This window comes from Myxine glutinosa, chromosome 4 (genome assembly GCF_964187855.1).
Source record: "Myxine glutinosa chromosome 4, kmMyxGlut1.1, whole genome shotgun sequence".
NCBI lineage: Eukaryota > Metazoa > Chordata > Myxini > Myxiniformes > Myxinidae > Myxine > Myxine glutinosa.
The window spans coordinates 9418213-9439322 of NC_136264.1; the positions used below are offsets into that span (position 1 = coordinate 9418213).

Sequence of the window (21110 nt, forward strand, 5' to 3'; positions counted from 1 at the left end):
TGTCACATTTCAAGTCAGGCACATGCCCGCAGATGGAGCCACCCACACATTACCTAGCTACACTACATTGTCCAAAGGCACAAGTGCAACATTTGAGGGCCAGCCCCAAACTGAGAAGAGCACCAAAATGTAGGACGGCAGACAAATTGGTTGTGCAGACCACTGTAGAGGGAGGTTAATGGTAAATGAACATGAGTTTTTGGTAATACTAGGATAGAATAGGGATGCTCTCCCTTAAGACCATTTTGGACGTCAGCGGCCACTGGAGCAATTGAGTCGGGTAAATGGATTTTCAAAGGACCCATTGTGTCCCAAATCATTAGAATAGGGGTAGGTACACCCACCCCATCTGGCTACTCCTTAGCCTGCGAGCCTCAAGGGCACACCCACCCCCATCCCACTCCTCCTTAGCCTGCGAGCGTCGAGGGCACACCCACCACATCTGGCTACTCCTTAGCCTGCGAGCCTCGAGGGCACACCCACCCCATCCCACTACTCCTTAGCCGGTGAGCCACAAGGGCACACCCACCCCATCCAGCTACTCCTTAGCCTGCGAGCCTAGAGTACACCCACCCCATCCCACTACGCCTTAGCCAGTAAGCCTTGAGGGTACACCCACCGCATCCCACTACGCCTTAGCCAGCAAGCCTCGAGGGTACACCCACCCCATCCCACTACTCCTTAGCCGGCGATGCTCAGGGGTACATCCACCCCCATCTCACTACTCCTTAGCCGGCAAGGCTCAGGGGTACACCCACCCCATCCCACTACTTCTTAGCCGGTGAGCCTCGGGGGCACACCCACCCCATCCCACCACTCCTTAGCCGGTGAGCCGCGAGGGCACACCCACCCCATCCAGCTACTCCTTAGCCTGCGAGCCTTGAGGGTACACCCACCCCATTACTCCTTAGCCGGTGAGGCTCAGGGGTACACCCACCCCATTATTCCTAAGCTGGTGAGCCTCAAGGGCACACCAACTCCATGCAGCTACTCCTCAGCCTGCGAGCCTCAAGGGCACACCCACCCCATCCAGCTACTCCTGAGCAACGTCAGTATAAGAGTTCGTCGGGAGCTTCATGAAATGGGGTTCCATGGCCGAGCAGCCGCACACAAGCCGAAGATCACCATGCGCAATGCCGCGTCGTCGGCTGGAGTGGTGTAAAGCTCGCCGCCATTGGACTCAGGAGCAGTGGAAACGCGTTCTCTGGAGTGATGAATCATGCTTCACCATCCGGCAGTCCGACGGACGAATCTGGGATTGGCAGATGCCAGAAGAACGCTACCTGCCCGAATGCATAGTGCCAACTGTAAAGTTTGGTGGAGAAGAAATAATGGTCTGGGGCTGTTTTTCATGGTTCGGGCTAGGCCCCTTGGTTCCAGTGAAGGGAAATCTTAACACTACAGCGTACAATGACATTCCAGACGATTTTGTGCTTCCAACCTTGTGGCAACAGTTTGGGGAAGGCCCCTTCCTGTTTCAGCTTGGCAATGGCCCCATGAACAAAACGAGGTCCACACAGAAATGGTTTGTCGAGATCGGTGTGAAAGAACTTGACTGGCCTGCACAGAGCCTTGACCGCAACCCCATCGAACACCTTTGGGATGAATTGGAACGCCGACCGCGAGCCAGGCAAAATCGGCCAACATCAGTGCCTGACCTCACTAATGCTCTTGTGGCTGAATGGAAGCAAATCGCAGCAATGTTCCAACATCTAGTGGAAAGCCTTCCCAGAAGAGTCGAGGCTGTTATAGCAGCAAAGGGGGGGACCAACTCCATATTAATGCCCATGATTTTGGAATGAGATGTTCGGGTGTCCACATACTTTTGGTCATGTAGTGTATGTGGGTGTAGTGTTGTGGATATTGTTCCAAGAGGTTAATAAATGCTTAACAACGCATAGTTATTCCCACATTCAGTGTTTAGAATACATGTGAAGTGATTAAATTTCAATGAAAATATGCATTGATAATTAATTCATGTCTGTGGAAACGTTGATCCTGCCAGAAACCTCTGCAATGGTGATCCTGCCCATCCCAATGTGTGTTGAAAAAAATAATAACTACATCACGTTTGACCTTTATTTCATATTCTTACCTTTCTTTTGTGCTAAATGTGCTTTATGAGTTCAGCCATGCCACCAGCCCTTTGAGTTTAGGGCAGAAACTGGGCCCTTTTCTAGCTCTATTAACCCTCACCACCCCAGTTTAGAGTCCCTGTATAAAGAGAGTTGCGCCATGCGCTGACCCGAGATTTCTGGTCACGTGATTTCGTGGCGCCATTTTGTGTCTAACTTAACCGTGCGTGAACGTCAGCTTGGTACGGGAATGTTGTTTATTGCCAAACAAAATGACTGGTTGTTCTGCTTTTGGTTGTTCAAACCAATCTGGGAAATATAAGATGTATAGATTTCCAAGTGATAAAGTCAGAAGACAAATTTGGGAAGCGAAAGTCAGACGAAAGAGCTGGAAAGCGATCGACTCCTCGAGACTCTGCCAGGTAGGCCCACGCCGCTTGATGATCGATGTTCAAAAGCAATTCTATCTGCTCGGTTTTTTTTTGGTTGTCTGTCCGTTGAAAACCCTTTTAAAGGGAAGTGATTTGTGTTTGTTTATAATCTTCAAGGAGCTGACCAAAAATGCATTTCCGTGGGAAGAACCCTGCTCAATTTTTTTCGGGTAGTCCTAGCGGACCGCATATCGTCATTGATTGATGAAATGTCCCGGTACAGTGACATTGCCTGGTCTGCGGTTGGGTAGTCTGCGGGCAATGTCACTGTACTTTTTCACTTGTGAGGAATGAACGGAGCAGTGATGAGTCACTTGTGAGGAGTGAACGGAGTAGTGATGGTGTCTCACTTGTAAGGAGTGAACAGAGTAGTGATGAGTCACTTGTGAGGAGTGAACGGAGTAGTGATGTTTCACTTGTGATGAGTGAACAGAGTAGTGATGAGTCTCACTTGTGAGGAGTGAACGGAGTAGTGATGAGTCTCACTTGTGAGGAGTGAACGGAGTAGTGATGAGTCTCACTTGTGAGGAGTGAACGGAGTAGTGATGAGTCTCACTTGTGAGGAGTGAACGGAGTAGTGATGAGTTTCACTTGTGAGGAGTGAACGGAGTAGTGATGAGTTTCACTTGTGAGGAGTGAACGTAGTGGGATGAAGTGTTGGTCTGGTCAGAGTGTTGTATTACGGGCAGAGTTTTCTTACGGTCTGAATGTACGAATCATGTTCTGTACTGAATGTATGAACTAAGTTTTGTACTGAATGTTTACTGTGTTGGCCTCATCGTGTTCCTGGTGAAATTAAACAAGTTATGGTGAATACGACGTCGTATCTGTACTTTTCCATATCTGTTCGACTCGACAAACCGTGCACACTGCAGGTATTTTTAAAAGTTTTTTCTCTGTTTAATTACGGCTTGGCGCAGTCGAAAATTAAGTGTTAATTAAGTCGCCAGCTATGAAACATATTAATCGATCAGGCAATATCCATCAGAGTTCTGGGCAAGGGTGTAGTAATAAATGAACGTTTCAATCTTACTAGATGCCGATGACGTTTTCCTTATGTCAGAGACAGAAGCTGACTTGCAGCTTGTTAAATCATTACAATGGAAATTGAATATAAATGTCGATAAAACTAAAGTTGTACACTATAGAAATATGGCAATACCACGTACAGAATTTGTTTTAAGTGTGTTAGACTATATGTCGGCTGGAAGTCCTACACCGGAATTGCTCTCGGCACCCTTTAAAAAATATTGGATATGCCCACACTCCTTTCTAAAAGTTATTAAAATTCAGAGAACGACAGCATTGGTTTGTCTTACTTATAATGTTAGCTCTTATATGCAGTGTTGGCTTGTAATATGCATTGCCATACCACTTTTAATATCACCACACAGCTCTTTTTCACGGCAATAGCTGAGTTTTTGACAAAACAAATATCACCTGTATGTAATAATAAGACTAAATATGTGTAGTAAAAATTTTTAAAGCAGGTTTAGAATATATCACCCCATATCGCGAATGTACATGTATATCTAATCCGACACACTTAGACACAAAATGGCGTCCAAATTTGAGTTGACAGAACTCTATATACAGGGACTCTACCCCAGTTCTTCCAGGTTCTGTTTTTATTCAACTGTTGGGCTTGAGATGTTAGAGTTGTGTCCATTTTGTCAACCTTTCACCCTAATTCTTCTCTGCATCCCTTATTTCTAAGTCTCGTCTGTAATGTTGGTATGTTTTCCTCTCCATCTCCCCCCATTTCTTCCCCATTTTTTTGTTTAATCCATTCCAACATTTCTTCAAGCTTTGACACTACATACAAAAAATGTTTTTGTCAAATCTATATGATGAAAAGCAACAGGAATTATTGACCAGGCAAGCGTTGATCCTGCCAGAAACCTCTGCAATGGTGATCCTGCCCATCCCAATGCGTGTTGAAATTTTTAAAAATAATAAACTGGTGTACCATTAGGTCCAGGAATCGAAGATAGAGGATACTTTTACAAAATAATTGTAATACACAACATTTATTTTCAATGCTCATTATACCATCACCTACCCCAACCAGATGCATTTCTACCAGGAATATAGAAAAAGCTTTTACACTTTCATGTCAATTTCATTCACGCATCTTCTGCAAATTAAAGTTCAAAAACGAAAGGTGATATTTGATTGGGGGGACCACCATCAAATCAATCATTTATCGAAACAAAAGACCCTAAACTGCAAAACAACAAGCTTGATTCCCACAACCTTCTAGTTACCAAATCGTAAATAGGAATTTTTTTTTTTAGCTTGACCTAAAGTTACAGTCGAGTTCCACATGTAAAGCAGCAATGGCTGATCAAATCGAAATGGCTGTCTTAAATAAGAAATAATAGAAAAGATGGAAGTAACAAAATTCTGAAACAAGCTGAAGCGAGGAAGGGAGAAAGAAGCAAAACAACGTCAAATTCAACAGAATGAACTTGCCGCAGAGCAATCATCCTAGCCAGGCCTACCGAAAGGTTTATTGGCTGAGGTTTCATAAATGCGACTGTACTGAATCCGAGTGGACCGAAGTCAACATGGTCGGAGCAGTCACACGTCGCTGCTTGCAGCAAACGTCATCAGAAATGAGACTTCACCCCCGCTGTGTTGCCAGGCACTGGCGCTTGTACCCCTCACCCTACAAGGGCAAGAGTCAAGGCCAGTGAACATCCGGCAAGGTACAGCAGGGCTTAACCTCAGCAGCCGGTCACTTCAGTAGTGTGCCCTGAGCGTTTGGTGACGCTCAGAGTGGTGAAGATCTACAAATGAAAACAAAGGAATAAATGTTGGGTGAGTTTACTTCAACATGTACACCAGCAATTATGGGACAGCCAATCTCCAATCGTGGCCTAACGGTCATACAGAGCAAAACTTCCAAGTTAAAACAACATTTTAAAAAAGTGACACGATTTTGTAACTTCACAAGATGTTTAAGGTTGAAATAGCAAAGCAGAACAGCCCAAAACCGAACACTATTTATTCACACACTGTTTTTGGAAAGGTTTTCTTTTTTTGGTCTGAAGCTTATGCCCATACAGCTTAGGTACTGAAAGGCTCACACATTTGCTGTCAATCCTCTGATCTGACCCATCAGTTCTTGTACAATTCAATCCTCAGTGTTATTCCATGCCAAAATATAATCCAAATGACATTTGGTGCTATTGGTTTAGGTTATACATGGCCAAGTTTCCTTTTCTTGAAGCCATAGTTTCATGAGAAGCAAACTCCAATGAATAAAAAAGGATTTGGGCCGATGGTGGCACACTTAGCTGATAGCGGTCTGGTCTGGGTTAGAGCCATGTCCCGACTAAATTCTGATTGGTGCTTTGCTGGAGGTATAGCGATGCATCAGGGTGTGCAGTCCCTCGGATGGCAATCAAGCTGGGAGTCTCGTCTGCCAGCATTAGCTGGTGGACATCACAAGATCCCAGCGTCATTAACAGAGTAGGCTAGTTATAACAATTTACGAATTCCTAGAGACGTGCTCATCCTTAGATAGGCACCCGTCCATCTTGGGAGACCATTGCATCTTGGGAGGATCTGGGTTCTTGGGAGGTTAACTTCTGGGTTAAACATGGTCTCTCGTGGCAGTAAAGGCCGACTCGAATGGCAATCCCTTCCACAGTTATCACAGACGGATAACGTTGGCCCAAGGTCTAATGGCCTTTTAGCTTTCCGACATTTGCTGGTTTATTGTCCTCTGCTTTTTCCACATCCTTCCCGTCTCAAGACACTCCGATCGGCAGAAAGGACCTCACATGAATAAACTTAAATCGTACCAATAATAGAACTCCTTCGGCCAGCAATACGAGAACCCTGAACAAATTACAAACCTCAGCAGCTTGTTCATTAAAGACGAGCCAAAAACTTTCCCTGGCCAATCGCATGAGGTGCAGTAGAGGGAAGTGTCAAAAGACATGTTTTACTGCAATACGAATTTCTTAACAAGTGACCCATCTCTGCATTGAAATCTTCACAAACAACCAGGAAATTGTGGAGTGGAAGAGATTCCATCTTGCTGTGCTCTGCATACAGGTTGATCCTTTGCGAGTCTTTGCTGCAATTTGACTAACCGGTTGTCATGGTGACTGCTGGGCTGCCAGAACCTTCTGCAATGGTGATCCTGTCTGTCATGCATCGAAGACCTTTCATTCCATTATTCCAAATACAGCATATCCTATTCCTGCCACAGAGGATTTCATCATTTATTGAAGACTGGCTGAAAGCACCCGGTGTTGCCCGGGTTCTTTTTGAATGAATTTACAACTATAATTCAGCTTTTACTCATGGCTGTAGAGATTGACGACTAATTCAGCTCAGGTTTTAATTGTGAAATGGGCCCAGCGCGGCTGAGGCGGCCTCGCCACCTAGCCTATAACCTTCCTGGGGCCTGTCCCGACATTTTTTGTTTGTGATTTCCTCCTATCTTTCACCGTTCAGGAGATTTGCGCGTGCAGACAAACAAACAAATCTCTTTTATATATATATATATATATATATATATATATATATATATATATATATATATATATATATATATATATATATATATATTGTTACGGACGCGGCTAGGATGTTACTGGATTGGCCGAGCGGTTGGCCGCCGCGCCCGAACAGTTACCCCGACTAACCCAATTCCTGAATGTTGGCCAAAATCGCGCCACAGATATTCATAGGGAAAAGACAAAGGCGCGACGGATGTGAAGAAGAAGAAGAAGAAGAAGAAGAGGAAGGAGACAAAAAGGTTTGAAATGCTACTAAATTTATTCCTACTATTTACACAATCAAAGAAACCAAGGAGAAGAGGATAATAAAATAAAGCAGAAAGAGGGACGGACCAGAAAGACAGTGAAAATACTAGCTTATCTAAACAGGCTTAATTAATACCCTGGGACAAGACACACAGAACAAACTCACGTACACGAATGGGGAAATTGCAGGCAGGATTGGCTGGAAGGAGGTGGGTGGCTGGAGGGGGAGGAGGGCACGGAGCTGGTTGAAGCTTGATCCCGCACGGGACGTCGGGCTGGACCTCGACGGCCGCCGATCCTGTCGTGTGCGCGGGGTAACGGGTCGGAGCTGCTTGGTGGAGCCAACGCTGCTGGTGGGGGGTCTGGCATGACGGGTTCTCTCTCCCTCTCTCACAAACTCCAGGACTCTTTCTCTCTTTGCTTCGCTTCACCCCTTCTCTCCTCTCTCTTCTCTCTCTTCTCTCTTTCTTAGTCCAACCCAGTCCAACAACTTCCTCTCTTGCTTAGTCCAACTCTTAGTCCAACACAGTCCTCTCTTGCTTAGTCCAACAACAACTTCCTCTCTTGCTTTCGCGCGCGCTCTATATAGCGCCTCAGGCGATCAAGCCACTGGTGTCCAGGACACGCCCATCGGTGGGCTCGCCTCGGCCCTGATTGGTCGGCACGGCCCTCTGGCTCCGCCCTTGATGACGATGGGCGGGCACGCCCAGGAGTCGGCAACTCCTCCCCCTTCTTCTCCAAGCCGACCTCGTGGCGAATGGAGTCGCGGAGGGAACAGTTGGCATTTGTTGGAAGGGGAATGTGAATGAAAGGGGATCTACTCTTATTTCACTTGGTGCAATGGAGTATTTAAATTAATGGAAGACAAATCCTTAGCCTAAGACACATAATAAGGATATAACTACTGAACAGGGATATATGGTGTCCGTGTATGCTTTATGGAATTAACTACGGGAACGCCCTTTGACCTTTATACAACAGACTGGAGGCAGGAGGGTCCAGAATAAAGCAATAAAAAAAAAAAAACACAATCCTCATATCCACAACACTGCACCCTCCTCCTCTTAGGCACGTCCCGGGCCTCTTACCTTAACTTTTAGTGTGGCACGTAGGTGTAGTTCCCTCTACATTTAACCTGACCCTGAGTGTGACAGTTTTAAAACATAAATAAATATGTCCCGCTGCTCCATTGCACCCTGCCTAACAAATTCACGCCCACAACTAACCGAATTGCGGAATGGTCTTCAAACTATACATTTACGGTGGGGGCGCATTATTTACAACGACGCTATTTTATTTACAAAACGAACCCAGGACCTGTGATTGTTCTTTTGGGGGGGGGGTGGGGGGGGGACAGTCTGCTCTGCATCAATACACCATCAAGCACCAATCGGTGCACAGTCACCACAGTTCTCAATAAAAATAACCAAACAACCCCTAACCCTGCTGGTGGTCTCTTGCTCTTCAGCTCCCTCTGCTGGCTATTGCCATCTTCCTGATGTCATCTTCTTTGCTGGCGGCCTATTTCCAATAATAAAATGCACCCAACGCGTCCATTTTTATTTATTTATGGCCCACAGGGCCGACTAGTGTGGTTCACCTGTGGGGCATAGGTGCCCTGTGACCAAGGTCCACCAGCAAGATTTCGGGCCTTCATGGCCGGTTCCAGCAGAGGGGCCATGCCCCAACCCATGGGGTCCATAAGTGGTGCTCAGCCACAGACATGTGGTCCATAAGGTGGTGCATCGATGCAGACAGCTGGTTCCGGGAGTTTCGGGCGCACAATGGTGGACTCAAGCACGCTCCCCTCGGCGCCCAGTTGCGCACAGGTCCTCATGTGGGAGACAAGGGGGGAAAAGACAGATGAGCGAGGGGTAAGGTCACAAGGGTACACATCAATACAGGCAATGCAAGGCGAAGTGCGTACGGAGAGCGAAGTGAGAAAGCTCGTCCCTACCGTACGTCACCCCCCCCCCCCCCCGTCACCTACTCTACCCTTGCCCTTACCCCATATTTACAAAATCTACACCTTTACAAATTCGTCGCTAACGTCACGTCTTCCCCATATTTCCCCTACTCCAAATTCGTTGGTTCAATCCCTTTAAGCCAAAATTTGCCATCACCAATTCATCATCAATCCTCATAAGGAGGAAGAGATGGAACACAAAGCACAATGTCACACCCACGTCATGATGCGCCTCACATTCCAAACATTTGCATCAATAAAAATAATAAAACATGGCATGGTGTGGAGTTACGTCACCTCAGGTGAGTGGATGTAGATGGTGCGAGGAGATCTTAATCCTAACTACCTTCTAATTGACTTTAACACACTTTACACTACCCGGGGTCTTTCCCTGCCAATCCATTGGCCAACTTACACTATGGGTTCTAGAAACCAATTCCCATTGACCAAACTGTGGTGCTTCTCAATTTGGGGTCTCACTCCCCCGATTCATCTCCCTGTGCCCTTGCACAATTTCCGGGCTGGGTCGTGCAGCTCTCCCAGCAGGTCTACCCACCTGTACACCTCCACCACTGTAGTTGCCACCCAAGCTTACCTAGCTCCTCACCCTAACCTATCTAACTGGGGAAGGCCCCTCCTGGCTCTGTCACCCCTCGGTGCCCTCTGGCACTGGGCTACCCGGGTCCGTCCTCCGGATCCTCGGGCCCCATCCACAACAACTCTACCGGCTCCCAGAGCCCACCTGCGGCCTCACCTGGCCGACATCCTCACAGTGGTGGAGTGCCCAAACCAACTACACACACTAACAGGCTACACGCCCAGCCATTTCCACAACACTAATGCACCCATTCAATCACCATTCTTCCACCACGCACCACAGATGCCAAAATCCAACCACAATTTACCTGTACCCTCTACCTAACTCTTACACTACCCTCCCCGGGTATTCGTGATGGGGTCCATCCTCCTTTCCCCCATCCACACCTTCGCACCATCCACTCCACTCCACAGTTTCCACCATACTCACTCCACGACCATCCATTCCAATACTCCATATACTCCAGACCATTTATTCCATACACCTGTTCTCCATTCACCTGTTGTTGCACACCTGTGCAATCACACCTGGTGCCACCTGCCCCCTCCTTCCTTCCTGGACCATTTGGTCACCACAAATCATCACTATCACTCATACACTGCTCCATCCACCTGTCCAGTTGCACACCTGTGCAATCACAATACTACTCACAATCACAATCAGTTACTCATACCCTGCTCAATACACTTTCGATCCTCACACACACGGCATCATCTCATCTAACTACTCCCTTCTGGAACTTGCGCTTCCCAGTCGTCCCTTCAAACTATTGCGCTCCCTCGTCATTATAATCCACACTAATCTACCTGCGTCCCCACTACAGGTATCATTGTCACTACCTAATCTAACCGTTACCTAAGGTCATCTTCTAGGTCCCTACACACTATATCCTCACCCTCCCAGGCTAGTTTTCACTGCCATAAACCCCATAAATCTAGTGCTCCTTTGCCCCCGTTGTGAGAGATGGCAAAGTGGCCATCCCACCACATCGGGCATCTTCCACTACCAATTTTGCACACCAAATTCCAGCCAATTAAAAATTTGCCAATCACTACCAATCATCACTCTGCCAATCATCAAATGTTGCTTTGCAATTTCGGGTCCAAACCACTATCATCATCACCCGTCTACTCACTAGATCCTCTCGGTGCGCCAATTCGTTTCCAAAGCTCTGCTTCGTAAAGCCGAGCAATGGATGCGGGTGGTTCGTTGCCAGCGGATGGGTCCGTCCGGCATTCGGTGCAGGGAAGGCGGTCTACTCGGCCCGAGATTCCACGCACCATCGGGGCACGGGACCGTCCGATGCCCCAATCTCGGCCGGCCGGAGCGCGGCAACCACAAGGGGTCGCTGTGTCGGCCCTTCCAACCGGATCACCCGCTCCGCCTGGCGGAGCTCGGACGCGACCGTTCCGAGCGAGGCCCAGTGTGGATCGCGTATGGCGTTTTTCGAAACCGCCGTGGTTCGGATCCCCGCTGGTCCTCGCAGCACGCGAAGCCCGGCACGTACCGAGGGCCCGATTCGGCTAAACGTCGTTCTAACCGCTAACCCGGTTAGCGTCGATGCTCCACTTGCATGCTCACACCCCGCAGCCCGTTCCTTGCTCATACATCCAGCCGTCTCCATGCTCTTTGTCATTGCACCTTCCCTGACACACCCAGGTACACTCATTCCGCTTACAGACTTGGTCACACACCTGACCACCGCACACCTTTGCACACACTCGTCGTTCGCACACCTCACCAACACACCTCTTCGCGCTCCCTCCTCAGTCACCTCCTCTGTGACAACCACAGGTGTGCTCACTTGCACACCCAACCACGTGCCTCACTACCAACTCCAGTGTGCATTCCCATACACGCTCTACCATTCCAGGTGTGCATCCTTCCATTCCAGGTGTACATCCTCTCTCACCTGCCACAACCAACTCACGCTCCGTTTCACTCTCAACTCTCACCACCACACTCGGTCGCGCATTCACCCTTACTCTTGACCGTGCACTCTGTCCTTATGCACCCATCCGTTACACACCTTTCTCGCGCATCCTCTTGCGCACTCTCTCCCGTTACATCCTCCGTAACACTCACCACAGGTGTGCATTCTCCCTTACTCTTGACAGCGCACTCTTCCCTCATGCACCCGTCCGTTACACACCTTTCTCGCACATCCTCTTGCGCACACTCTCCCGTTACACTCTCCGTAACACTCACCACAGGTGTGCATTCCCTCGTTACATCCTCTGTAACACTCCCCACTCTGCGCTTCCTTGTGCCTCCTCGCACACGCGCTACGACTAACTCACTCTCGACGGCGCACTCACTCCTCGGCGCGCACTTTTTCCTCACACCCCATAGTCGGACATTCTCGCACACCTCCTCTTCCGCACACCGTACCTGTCGCACACTTTACCAACGGCCTCACGAACACCCGGGTCCACACCAACCCCCAAGCCGACTGAAGCTTCCCTCACACCATATACATTGCCGATTATATCGCCACTCACCTCAGCACCTCGTCTCCGCACCTCCTCTGCCACCTGCAAACTCTTTATTTGGTTACTGTTAGTGAGCACATCATCATGATTTGAACACAGACCTTGTACATAATCCATCACCTCCTCCTTTATCTCTTTTTTAGTTTCCCTCCGTCTCTTCTTAATTTCAATCACTCCCTCTTCCACTTCCTCTAACTTTTGCTTCACCTCTTTTATTTCCCGGTGCGTCTCCTCAATTTCGTCCTCTAAGGCCACCTTGACCGTTTCTATGTGCGTCCTCACCTCCCGGTCCTTTGTCTCCATTACTTCTGTCACCTCGTCCAATCTCGTTGTCAGTCCCTCACGTACCATCTGACATTCCCTCTTCGTCGCTATCAAGTCGTCTTTTAGTTCTTTTTGTGTCGCCTTTAACCCTCCTAGTACCGCAGTGTTCCTTTGTACTTGGTCCACGAGTTCCTTTTGTCCCACTGTCAGCTGTTCTACTCCCCTCGTCACACCCTCTATGCCCCCCTGTAACCTAGCCGTATTATTCCTCACCTCTTTCTCCATATGCTTCTCACCTCGCTTTACCTCCTCGCGTACCCCCGAGACCTCCTCGCTTACACCTCGTCTTATTTCCTCCTTTATTTCCTCCATCTCTTTTGTAGATGCCGCCTTCATCTGTCCCAATTCATCCCTCTGGGCATCCAATTTGGTTTCTAACCCGATTTTCACCTCCTCTATCTGGTTCCCCATTTGTTTGATTTGCCGGGCGGATTGCTCCCCTATCTCCTGCAATTTGCCTTCCATCTTATCTTCTAGCCCCGTTAACCCATTCTTCACCTCTTTTATCCCGTTGTCTAACCCCTCAAATTTATTGTCTAAACCCCCAAATTTGTCTAAACCCCCAAATATGTCTAAACCCCCAAATTTGTTGTCTAGCCCCCCGATTTTCCCATCGAGCCCCCCGATTTTTCCATCGAGCCCCCCGATTTTTCCATTGAGCCCCCCGATTTGGCTTCCCATCCTATCCATTTTTGCATTCAGTTGGGTCAAGAATAATCTGAGGTCAAACCCGGTTTGCCCAGCGTCCCCAGCCACCAACGCAGGCTCGCCCTCCGCGGCGCCGCCCTTTTTGGACTCTCCATCCACGTGCGCGAGGGCACCATTTTGCGCGCCTGGAACCTCCTCATTGTTCTCCATTTCCTCCCTGTGGTCCTGGGTTACCCCTAACCCCTCTTCTAATGCCCCCACCTGCATCCGATCGCCTTGATTGTCCATGGCACGATTTTCAAATTTAAGTTTTTATAAAACAAATTTCGGCCCACTCGTAATTTGAGCGCATTAAGCGCTTCAGGTCCGTTCTCGCTCCTGGCACCAATTGTTACGGACGCGGCTAGGATGTTACTGGATTGGCCGAGCGGATGGCCGCCGCGCCCGAACAGTTACCCCGACTAACCCGATTCCTGAACGTTGGCCAAAATCGCGCCACAGATATTCAATAGGGAAAAGACAAAGGCGACACGGATGTGAAGAAGAAGAAGAAGAGGGAGAAGAAGAAGAAGGAGACAAAAAGGTTTGAAATGCTACTAAATTTATTCCTACTATTTACACAATCAAAGAAACCAAGGAGAAGGAAGGATAATAAAATAAAGCAGAAAGAGGGACGGACCAGAAAGACAGTGAAAATACTAGCTTATCTAAACAGGCTTAATTAATACCCTGGGACAAGACACACAGAACAAACTCACGTACACGAATGGGGAAATTGCAGGCAGGATTGGCTGGAAGGAGGTGGGTGGCTGGAGGGGGAGGAAGGCACGGAGCTGGCTGAAGCTTGATCCCGCACGGGACGTCGGGCTGGACCTCGGCGGCCGCCGATGCCACCGATCCTGTCGTGTGCGCGGGGTAATGGGTCGGAGCTGCTTGGTGGAGCCAACGCTGCTGGTGGGGGGTCTGGCGTGACGGGTTCTCTCTCCCTCTCTCACAAACTCCAGGACTCTTTCTCTCTTTGCTTCGCTTCGCCCCTTCTCTCCTCTCTCTTCTCTTTCTTAGTCCAACCCAGTCCAACAACTTCCTCTCTTGCTTAGTCCAACAACAACTTCCTCTCTTGCTTTCGCGCGCGCTCTACATAGCGCCTCAGGCGATCAAGCCGCTGGTGTCCAGGACACGCCCATCGGTGGGCTCGCCTCGGCCCTGATTGGTCGGCACGGCCCTCTGGCTCCGCCCTTGACGATGGGCGGGCACGCCCAGGAGTCGGCAGCTCCTCCCCCTTCTTCTCCAAGCCGACCTCGTGGCGAATGGAGTCGCGGAGGGAACAGTTCGCATTTGTTGGAAGGGGAATGTGAATGAAAGGGGATCTACTCTTATTTCACTTGGTGCAATGGAGTATTTAAATTAATGGAAGACAAATCCTTAGCCTAATACACATAATAAGGATATAACTACTGAACAGGGATATATGGTGTCCTTCGTGTATGCTTTATGGAATTAACTACGGGAACGCCCTTTGACCTTTATACAACAGACTGGAGGCAGGAGGGTCCAGAATAAAGCAATAATAAATAAAAAAACACAATCCTCATATCCACAATATATTGTTGCGGATATGGGATTTGGCCTCCATCCATATCCGCTTGTAAATATTCCCCTATTTCCCCACTACTCCCCAACTATCCCCAATCCCCCATTCCCTAGTCCCATCGTCTGTAAATAACACTCTGTAGCCCCGACCTTCCCCTTTTTCCCCCATTAAATGTCGTGCCCAGGTTCACCGCATCTCACGTAGACAACTATAGGACATCTTGCTAGTTATTCTTAGTCTATGTCAGTTAAGGACTCGTTTCCATTAATTCTGACTCTTCGTTGCACCAGAATGTGATTGTATGGCACCGTTAGCAAGTTTAGGACCTCCCAATACCTCCCCGCATCTCTTCCTCATGGAACTACAACAACAACAACTACAACAACAGCGGGGGCGGTGCGGCGGCGGCGCGGGGAGTGGGCGTCCTCACTCCGGCTTGGTTAGCCGCCATTGCCCATGTGCTCCGACGGGGTTACCACGAAGGGGCTGACTGTCAGCTCCTCGTCAAGGGCGGAGCCCGGTAACCCCCCGCACCTAATAAGAAGCGGCGGGCCGATTCCATCTGGGGCGGAGCTAACGAGCCGAGGGCGTGTCACTCCCCGCTGGATATACGCAGCCACTTACCGGAGGTGACGTCAGATGTGCCCCCAGCTTGGAGAGAGAAGTCGCCACCTCCAAGCGCTGGATACCTCCCGCCTCTCTGGACCGGACCGGGTCGATTCTGCCCCTGAGCCAAGGTGCACCTTGAGCCATCGACTACCTGCCCCTCCTTGCCATCAATCCCTGTGTGAGTCAGTCTTGTCCCGTTTATCTGTGGTCTGTCGGGGCTAAGATAAGACCGTGTTTAAGTGCCCACCTTTCTGTGCTGTACCTCTTGTCCGTGTAATCTAAACATAATGCAAACCCATATTATAACCTCCTCCGGAGGTCTTGAGAACTGTACCCCTGGTGTCTTGTCATTTAACCCAGCCGTTGTGTCCTTTCCTTCATTGATCTAGCGTAGCGCGATTCGGCCAACGTTCGAGTATAATCGGGTAACTTGTGCGAACACGGCGGCCATTCCGCTCGGCCCAGCATAACATCTCAATAAGTCGTGTCCGTAACAATTGGTTGTCAGGAGTTGGATTCGGACCTGGGACTAAATTCATTTCGCCCAAATTTTGGAACACCAATTGTACTATTAGAGTAACAATTGGTGTCGGGAAGTGGGATCGGTCCCGGAGCGCGTTTCACGCGCTCGAAATTATAATAGCGAAATTTGATTGTGTTTTACAAAAAAAAAAAAAAAAAACCCGAATTTTGAAAGTCGCGCTATGGCAGACCAAGACGGCTGGGTTCCGGTAGAGGAGAGTGAGGCAGGGTCGATCCAGGACCAAATAGAGGGACATGAGGAGAGCGAAGCAGTGAGGGTAGCAGAGTCGCAAAATAGCGTCGTCGCGCACGAGGTTACGGGCGCGCAAAATGGCGCCTCGCACATGGCCACGGCGCCCACGCCCGCGACCGTAGTAGCGCCGCTGGTAGATTTGGACCTTTTTTTCATACAAATGAAGGCCCTTATGGCCCAGAATAGCGAGAAAATGAGGGAGGAAATGAGGGCTCAGAGTGAGCAATTAGGAGTAATGGGAAACCAAATGGGGGTAATGGGAAGCCAAATGGGGGTAATGGGGAAGCGGATGGATGCTCAGGGTGAGCGATTGGAGGGCCAAATGGGGGTAATGAGGGACGAAGCGAGGGGTACCGGTGAGGGATTAGACAAGAAATTAGAGGGGTTAGACAATGGGATAGAAGGGGTGAAACATGGGTTAGGGAGTAGAATAGAGGGATTAGACAATAGATTAGGGGAAATACAGGAGGGGTTAATGGGGGTAGAAAACAGAATGGCCGCTCAAGAGAATCAAATGGAAGGGATGCAAAAGGGGTTAGAGGGGTTAGAAAACAGTATGGAAGGCAAATTGAGGGACATGAGGGACCAAGCGGAAAGGGAAGTTAAACAAATGGGGCAGCAGATAGAGGGGGTCAGAATGGGGGTAGAAACTAAACTGGATGCTCACAGGGAGGAAATGGAGCAGATGAGGGTGGCATCTGGGCAGGAGATGCAAGTGATGGGAGAGGAGATCAGAAGAGGTGTGAGTGAGGAGGTCGGAGGAGTGCGCGAGGAGGTGAGGCACTGTAAGGAGCGCATGGAGAAGGAGGTGAGAAAGGGGACTGTAAAATTGCAAGGGGGTATAGAGGAGTTGACGCTGGGAGTAGAACAACTGACAGTGGGACAAAAGGAGTTGGGGGACCAGGTAAAGAAGAACACAGCGGTAATAGAGGGTTTAAAATCGACACAGAAGGAGATGAAAAAGGACGTAGGGGTAATTAAAAAAGAGTGTCAGACGGTACATGAGGACCTGACGAGGAAAATGAACAAAGTGGTAGAGGTGATGGAGGTTAAAGAGCGGGAGGTGCGGGAGCACATAGAAAAAAATTAAGTGGAGTTAGAGGAAGAACTTAAAGGGGCGCACGAGGAGATGAAGGAGGTGAAGCAGAAATTAGAAGAAGTGGAAGAAGGGGTGAGCGAAATTAAGAAGCGACGGAGAGAGGATAAGAAAGAGATAAAGGAGGAAGTAAAAGAATTGGTCCAAAGTCTGTGTTCGGATCGTGATGATGTGCTCATTAACCGGATGAGGGATTCGCAGGTGATGGAGGAGAAGCGAAGAGGAAGAGGACCCGGTGTAAGTGGTGACCAATATGGTCGTGCGTATGATGCGCCAGGTGATTTAAGAAGCTTGGGGGTCGAGATGGACCCGGGTGTTCGTGAGAGGCCGTTGGTGAAGTGTGCGACAGGTCTGGTGTGCGAAAAAGGAGGTGTGCGAGGAAGTCCGACTCTGGGGTGTGTGAGGAAAAAGTGCGTGCCAAGGAGTGAGGGTGCTGGCGAGAGTGAGTCGGTCGTAGCGCGTGTGCGAGGGAGCACATGGAAGCGCGGTGTGGTAAGTGTTACAGAGGGTGTGACGGGAGAGTGTGTGCAAGAGTGTGCGCGAGAAAGGTGTGTGACGGACAGGTGCATGGGGATAGAGTGCGCTGTCAAACGAAAGGGAGAATGCACGCCTGTGGTGAGTGTTACAGAGGGTGTGACGGGAGAGTGTGCGCGAGAGTGTGCGCGAGAGAGGTGTGTAACGGACGGGTGCATGAGGAAAGAGTGCGCTGTCAAGAGTAAGGGTGAGTGCGCTGTCAAGAATGGAGGTGAGTAGTGAGGGTGACAAGGAGCGTGAGTTGGTTGTGACAGGTGAGCGAGGATGTACACCTGGAATGGAAGGATGCACACCTGGAATGGTAGAGCGTGAGTGGGAATGCACGCTGGAATTGGTAGTGAGGCACGTGGTTGGGTGTGCGAGTGAGAGCACACCTGTGATTGTCACAGAGGAGGTGACCGAGGAAGGGGCGCGAAGAGGTGTGTTGGTGAGGTGTGCGAGCGACGAATGTGTGCCAAAGTGTTCGGTGGTCAGGTGTGTGACCAAGGCTGTGAGTGGAATGAGCGTACCTGGGTGTGTTAGAGAAGGTACAACGAGGAGCATGGAAACGGCTGCATGTATGAGCAAGAAAGGGGTAGCGTATGCATGTAAGCGTCCAGGTGAAGCATCGACGGTAACCGGTTTAGCGGTTAGGGCGACTTATAGCCGAATCGGGCCCTCGGTGCGCGTCGGGCAGCTTCGCGTGCCGTGAGGACCAGCGGGGATCCGAACCACGGCGGGTTCGAAAGGACCGCCGTGCGCGATCCACGCTGGGCCTCGCGTGGAACGGCCGCGTCCGGGCTCCACTAGGCGGAGCTGGCAGCCCGATAGGAAGGGTCGTCATGGCGACCACTTTTTGTTGAGGCATTCCGGCAGGTCGAGATCGGGCCATTGGATGGCTCCACGCCGAGGTGGTGCGTGGGATTTCGGCCCGGGTAAGCCCCCGTCCCTGCCCCGAATGCCGGACGCATCCAGCGGCCGGCACAAAACAACCAGCATTCATTGCTCGGCTTTACGAAGCCGGGCTTTGGACAGGAATTGGCGCACCGAGAGGCATTAGTGAGTAGACTGTGATGAGGTTAGTGTTTTGGCCCCGAAATTAGAGAAAAACAAAATTTGATTGGCAAAGGATTGGCAGTAATGATTGGCAGATGATGAGTATTGATTGGCAAATTTTTGATTTGTTGAAATTTGATGTGCAAAATCGGTAGTGAGCGATGGGCCCGGTGGGTAAGGGTGGCATCCTTGCCACCCTTCCCAGGTGGGGCAAATGCGCTATAGATTATGGGGTGTATGGCAGTGAAAACTAGCCCGGGTGGGTTAGGTTATATTGATAGGGATCTAGCGAAGATGACATTAGGTAACGTTAAGGTTTAGATAGTGACTGATACCTGTAGTGGGGACGCAGGTAGATTAGAGTGGATGATAATGACGAGGGAGCGCAATAGTTTAAAGGGACGACTGGGAAGCGCAAGTTTCAGAGGGGAGTAGTTAGATGAGATGATGCTGTGTGAGAACTGGACAGGTGTGTGGAGCAGTGTGGAGCAGTGTATGAGTAGTGAGTGTTGTGGATCAGCGCGAATGCGCTTGGGGAGAGAAGGGTGCAGGTGGCACCAGGTGTGAGAGCACAGGTGTGCAAGTACAGGTGTGTGGAATACATGGAGCAGAGAATGAGTGGTGTGGAGAGAGTTGGAGTAAGTGGTACGGAGTGGTGTGCATGGTGCGAAGGTGTGGATGGGGGAAGAGTGGACCCCTTTCACGAGTACCCGGGGCGGGTAGTGTAAGTGTTAGGTAGAGGGTATAGGTAAATTGTGGTTGGATATTGGCATTTGTGGTGCGGTTGCAGAATGGTATTGTGGATGGGTGCATTAGTGTTGTGGAAATGGCTGGGCGTGTAGCCTGTTAGTGTGTGTAGTTGGTTGGGCACTCCACCACTGTGAGGATGTCGGCCAGGTGAGGCCGCAGGTGGGCTCTGGGAGCCGTTAGTGTCAGTGGGGCCCGAGGATCCGGAGGACGGACCCGGGTAGCCCAGTGCCAGAGAGGGCACTGAGTGGGGAGAGCGCCAGAGGGCCTTCCCCAGGTAGTTAGGTTAGGGTAAGGAGCAGGTAAGCTCGGAGGCAACTGCAGTGGTGGAGGTGTGCAGGTGGGTAGACCTGCGGGGAGAGCTACACATCGCGGCCCAGAAATTGTGCGAGGGCACCGGGAGATGAATCGGGGGAGTGAGACCCCAAATTGAAAAGCACCACAGTTTGGTCAATGGGAATTGGTTTTTAGAACCCATAGTGTAAGAGGGCCAATGGTTTGGCAGGAGAAAGACCCCGGGTAATGTAAAGTTGTTAAAGTCATTTAGGAAATAGTTAGGATTGATGAACCTGTCGCACCATACGCAGCCACTTACCTGTGGTGATGATGACTCCACACCTGTGTTTTCTTTGTTCTGTGTGCAGGAAAGGAGAATTGCTGTTGGATTTGTGAGACGCATCACGACGTGGATGAGACATTGGGGTGATTCCATCTCTCCCTCCCTAGGAGGGACTGATGATGAATTGGTGATGGCAAATTATGATGTTGAGTTGGAGATGGCAAATTTTGATGAGAGTTGAAAATGGCAAATTTGATTGGTTAGGAGGGAGAGAAGACGAATTTGGTTTATGGGAGGAACGGGGAAGACAGTAGGGACGTTTGTTGATTTGTAAAGTAGATGTTTATGGGTAGTGTTGTGTTTTGTGGATACAGTAAGGGGTAAGGGAGGGGCAATGTAGGTTACCTGATGGGGGGGGGGGGCGTACGGTAGGAATGTACCTGTCTCACCTGGTTCCCATGTGCCCCCAGTGTGCATTACCTTATGTTGCGTGCACTTTTGCACCCTTACCACCTTACTCACTTGTCTTCTTCTTTTGTCTCCCACCTCCGAGGATCTGGCTTTGGGGCAGAGAGAGAGGAGAGAGAGGTGCTGGCTCCGCAGTTGTGGGCCTGCACTTTCGCTGCTTGCTGCCTGGATCGATACACCATATGGACCGCAGTTTTTGTGGCCGCCCACCATGGACCGCAGTTCTCTTGCGGGCAAGCACCACCCGTTGATGGACCTATGGGTCAACGTGGCACCTATGCCATACAGGTGAACCACTTTTAGTTGGCCCCCTGACGGCCACAATACAGAAATAGACGCGGTTGGCGCCTTTCTTTATTTTTTGAAAGAAGCCAGAAG

General features: G+C 49.7%; 1 protein-coding gene across 1 annotated transcript in view; it reads right to left on the reverse strand.

Annotated features, from left to right (window-relative positions):
- Positions 1-4520: 4520 nt before the first annotated feature.
- The window catches only part of LOC137412978 (thioredoxin reductase 1, cytoplasmic-like), a 110936-nt gene continuing 94346 nt past the window's right edge, over positions 4521-21110 (reverse strand). The window contains exon 16 of the mRNA XM_068098338.2: positions 4521-5298. Within this exon, the coding sequence (XP_067954439.2) occupies positions 5236-5298 (63 nt within the window). The 3' untranslated portion in view covers positions 4521-5235. The remainder of the gene's footprint in view (positions 5299-21110) is intronic.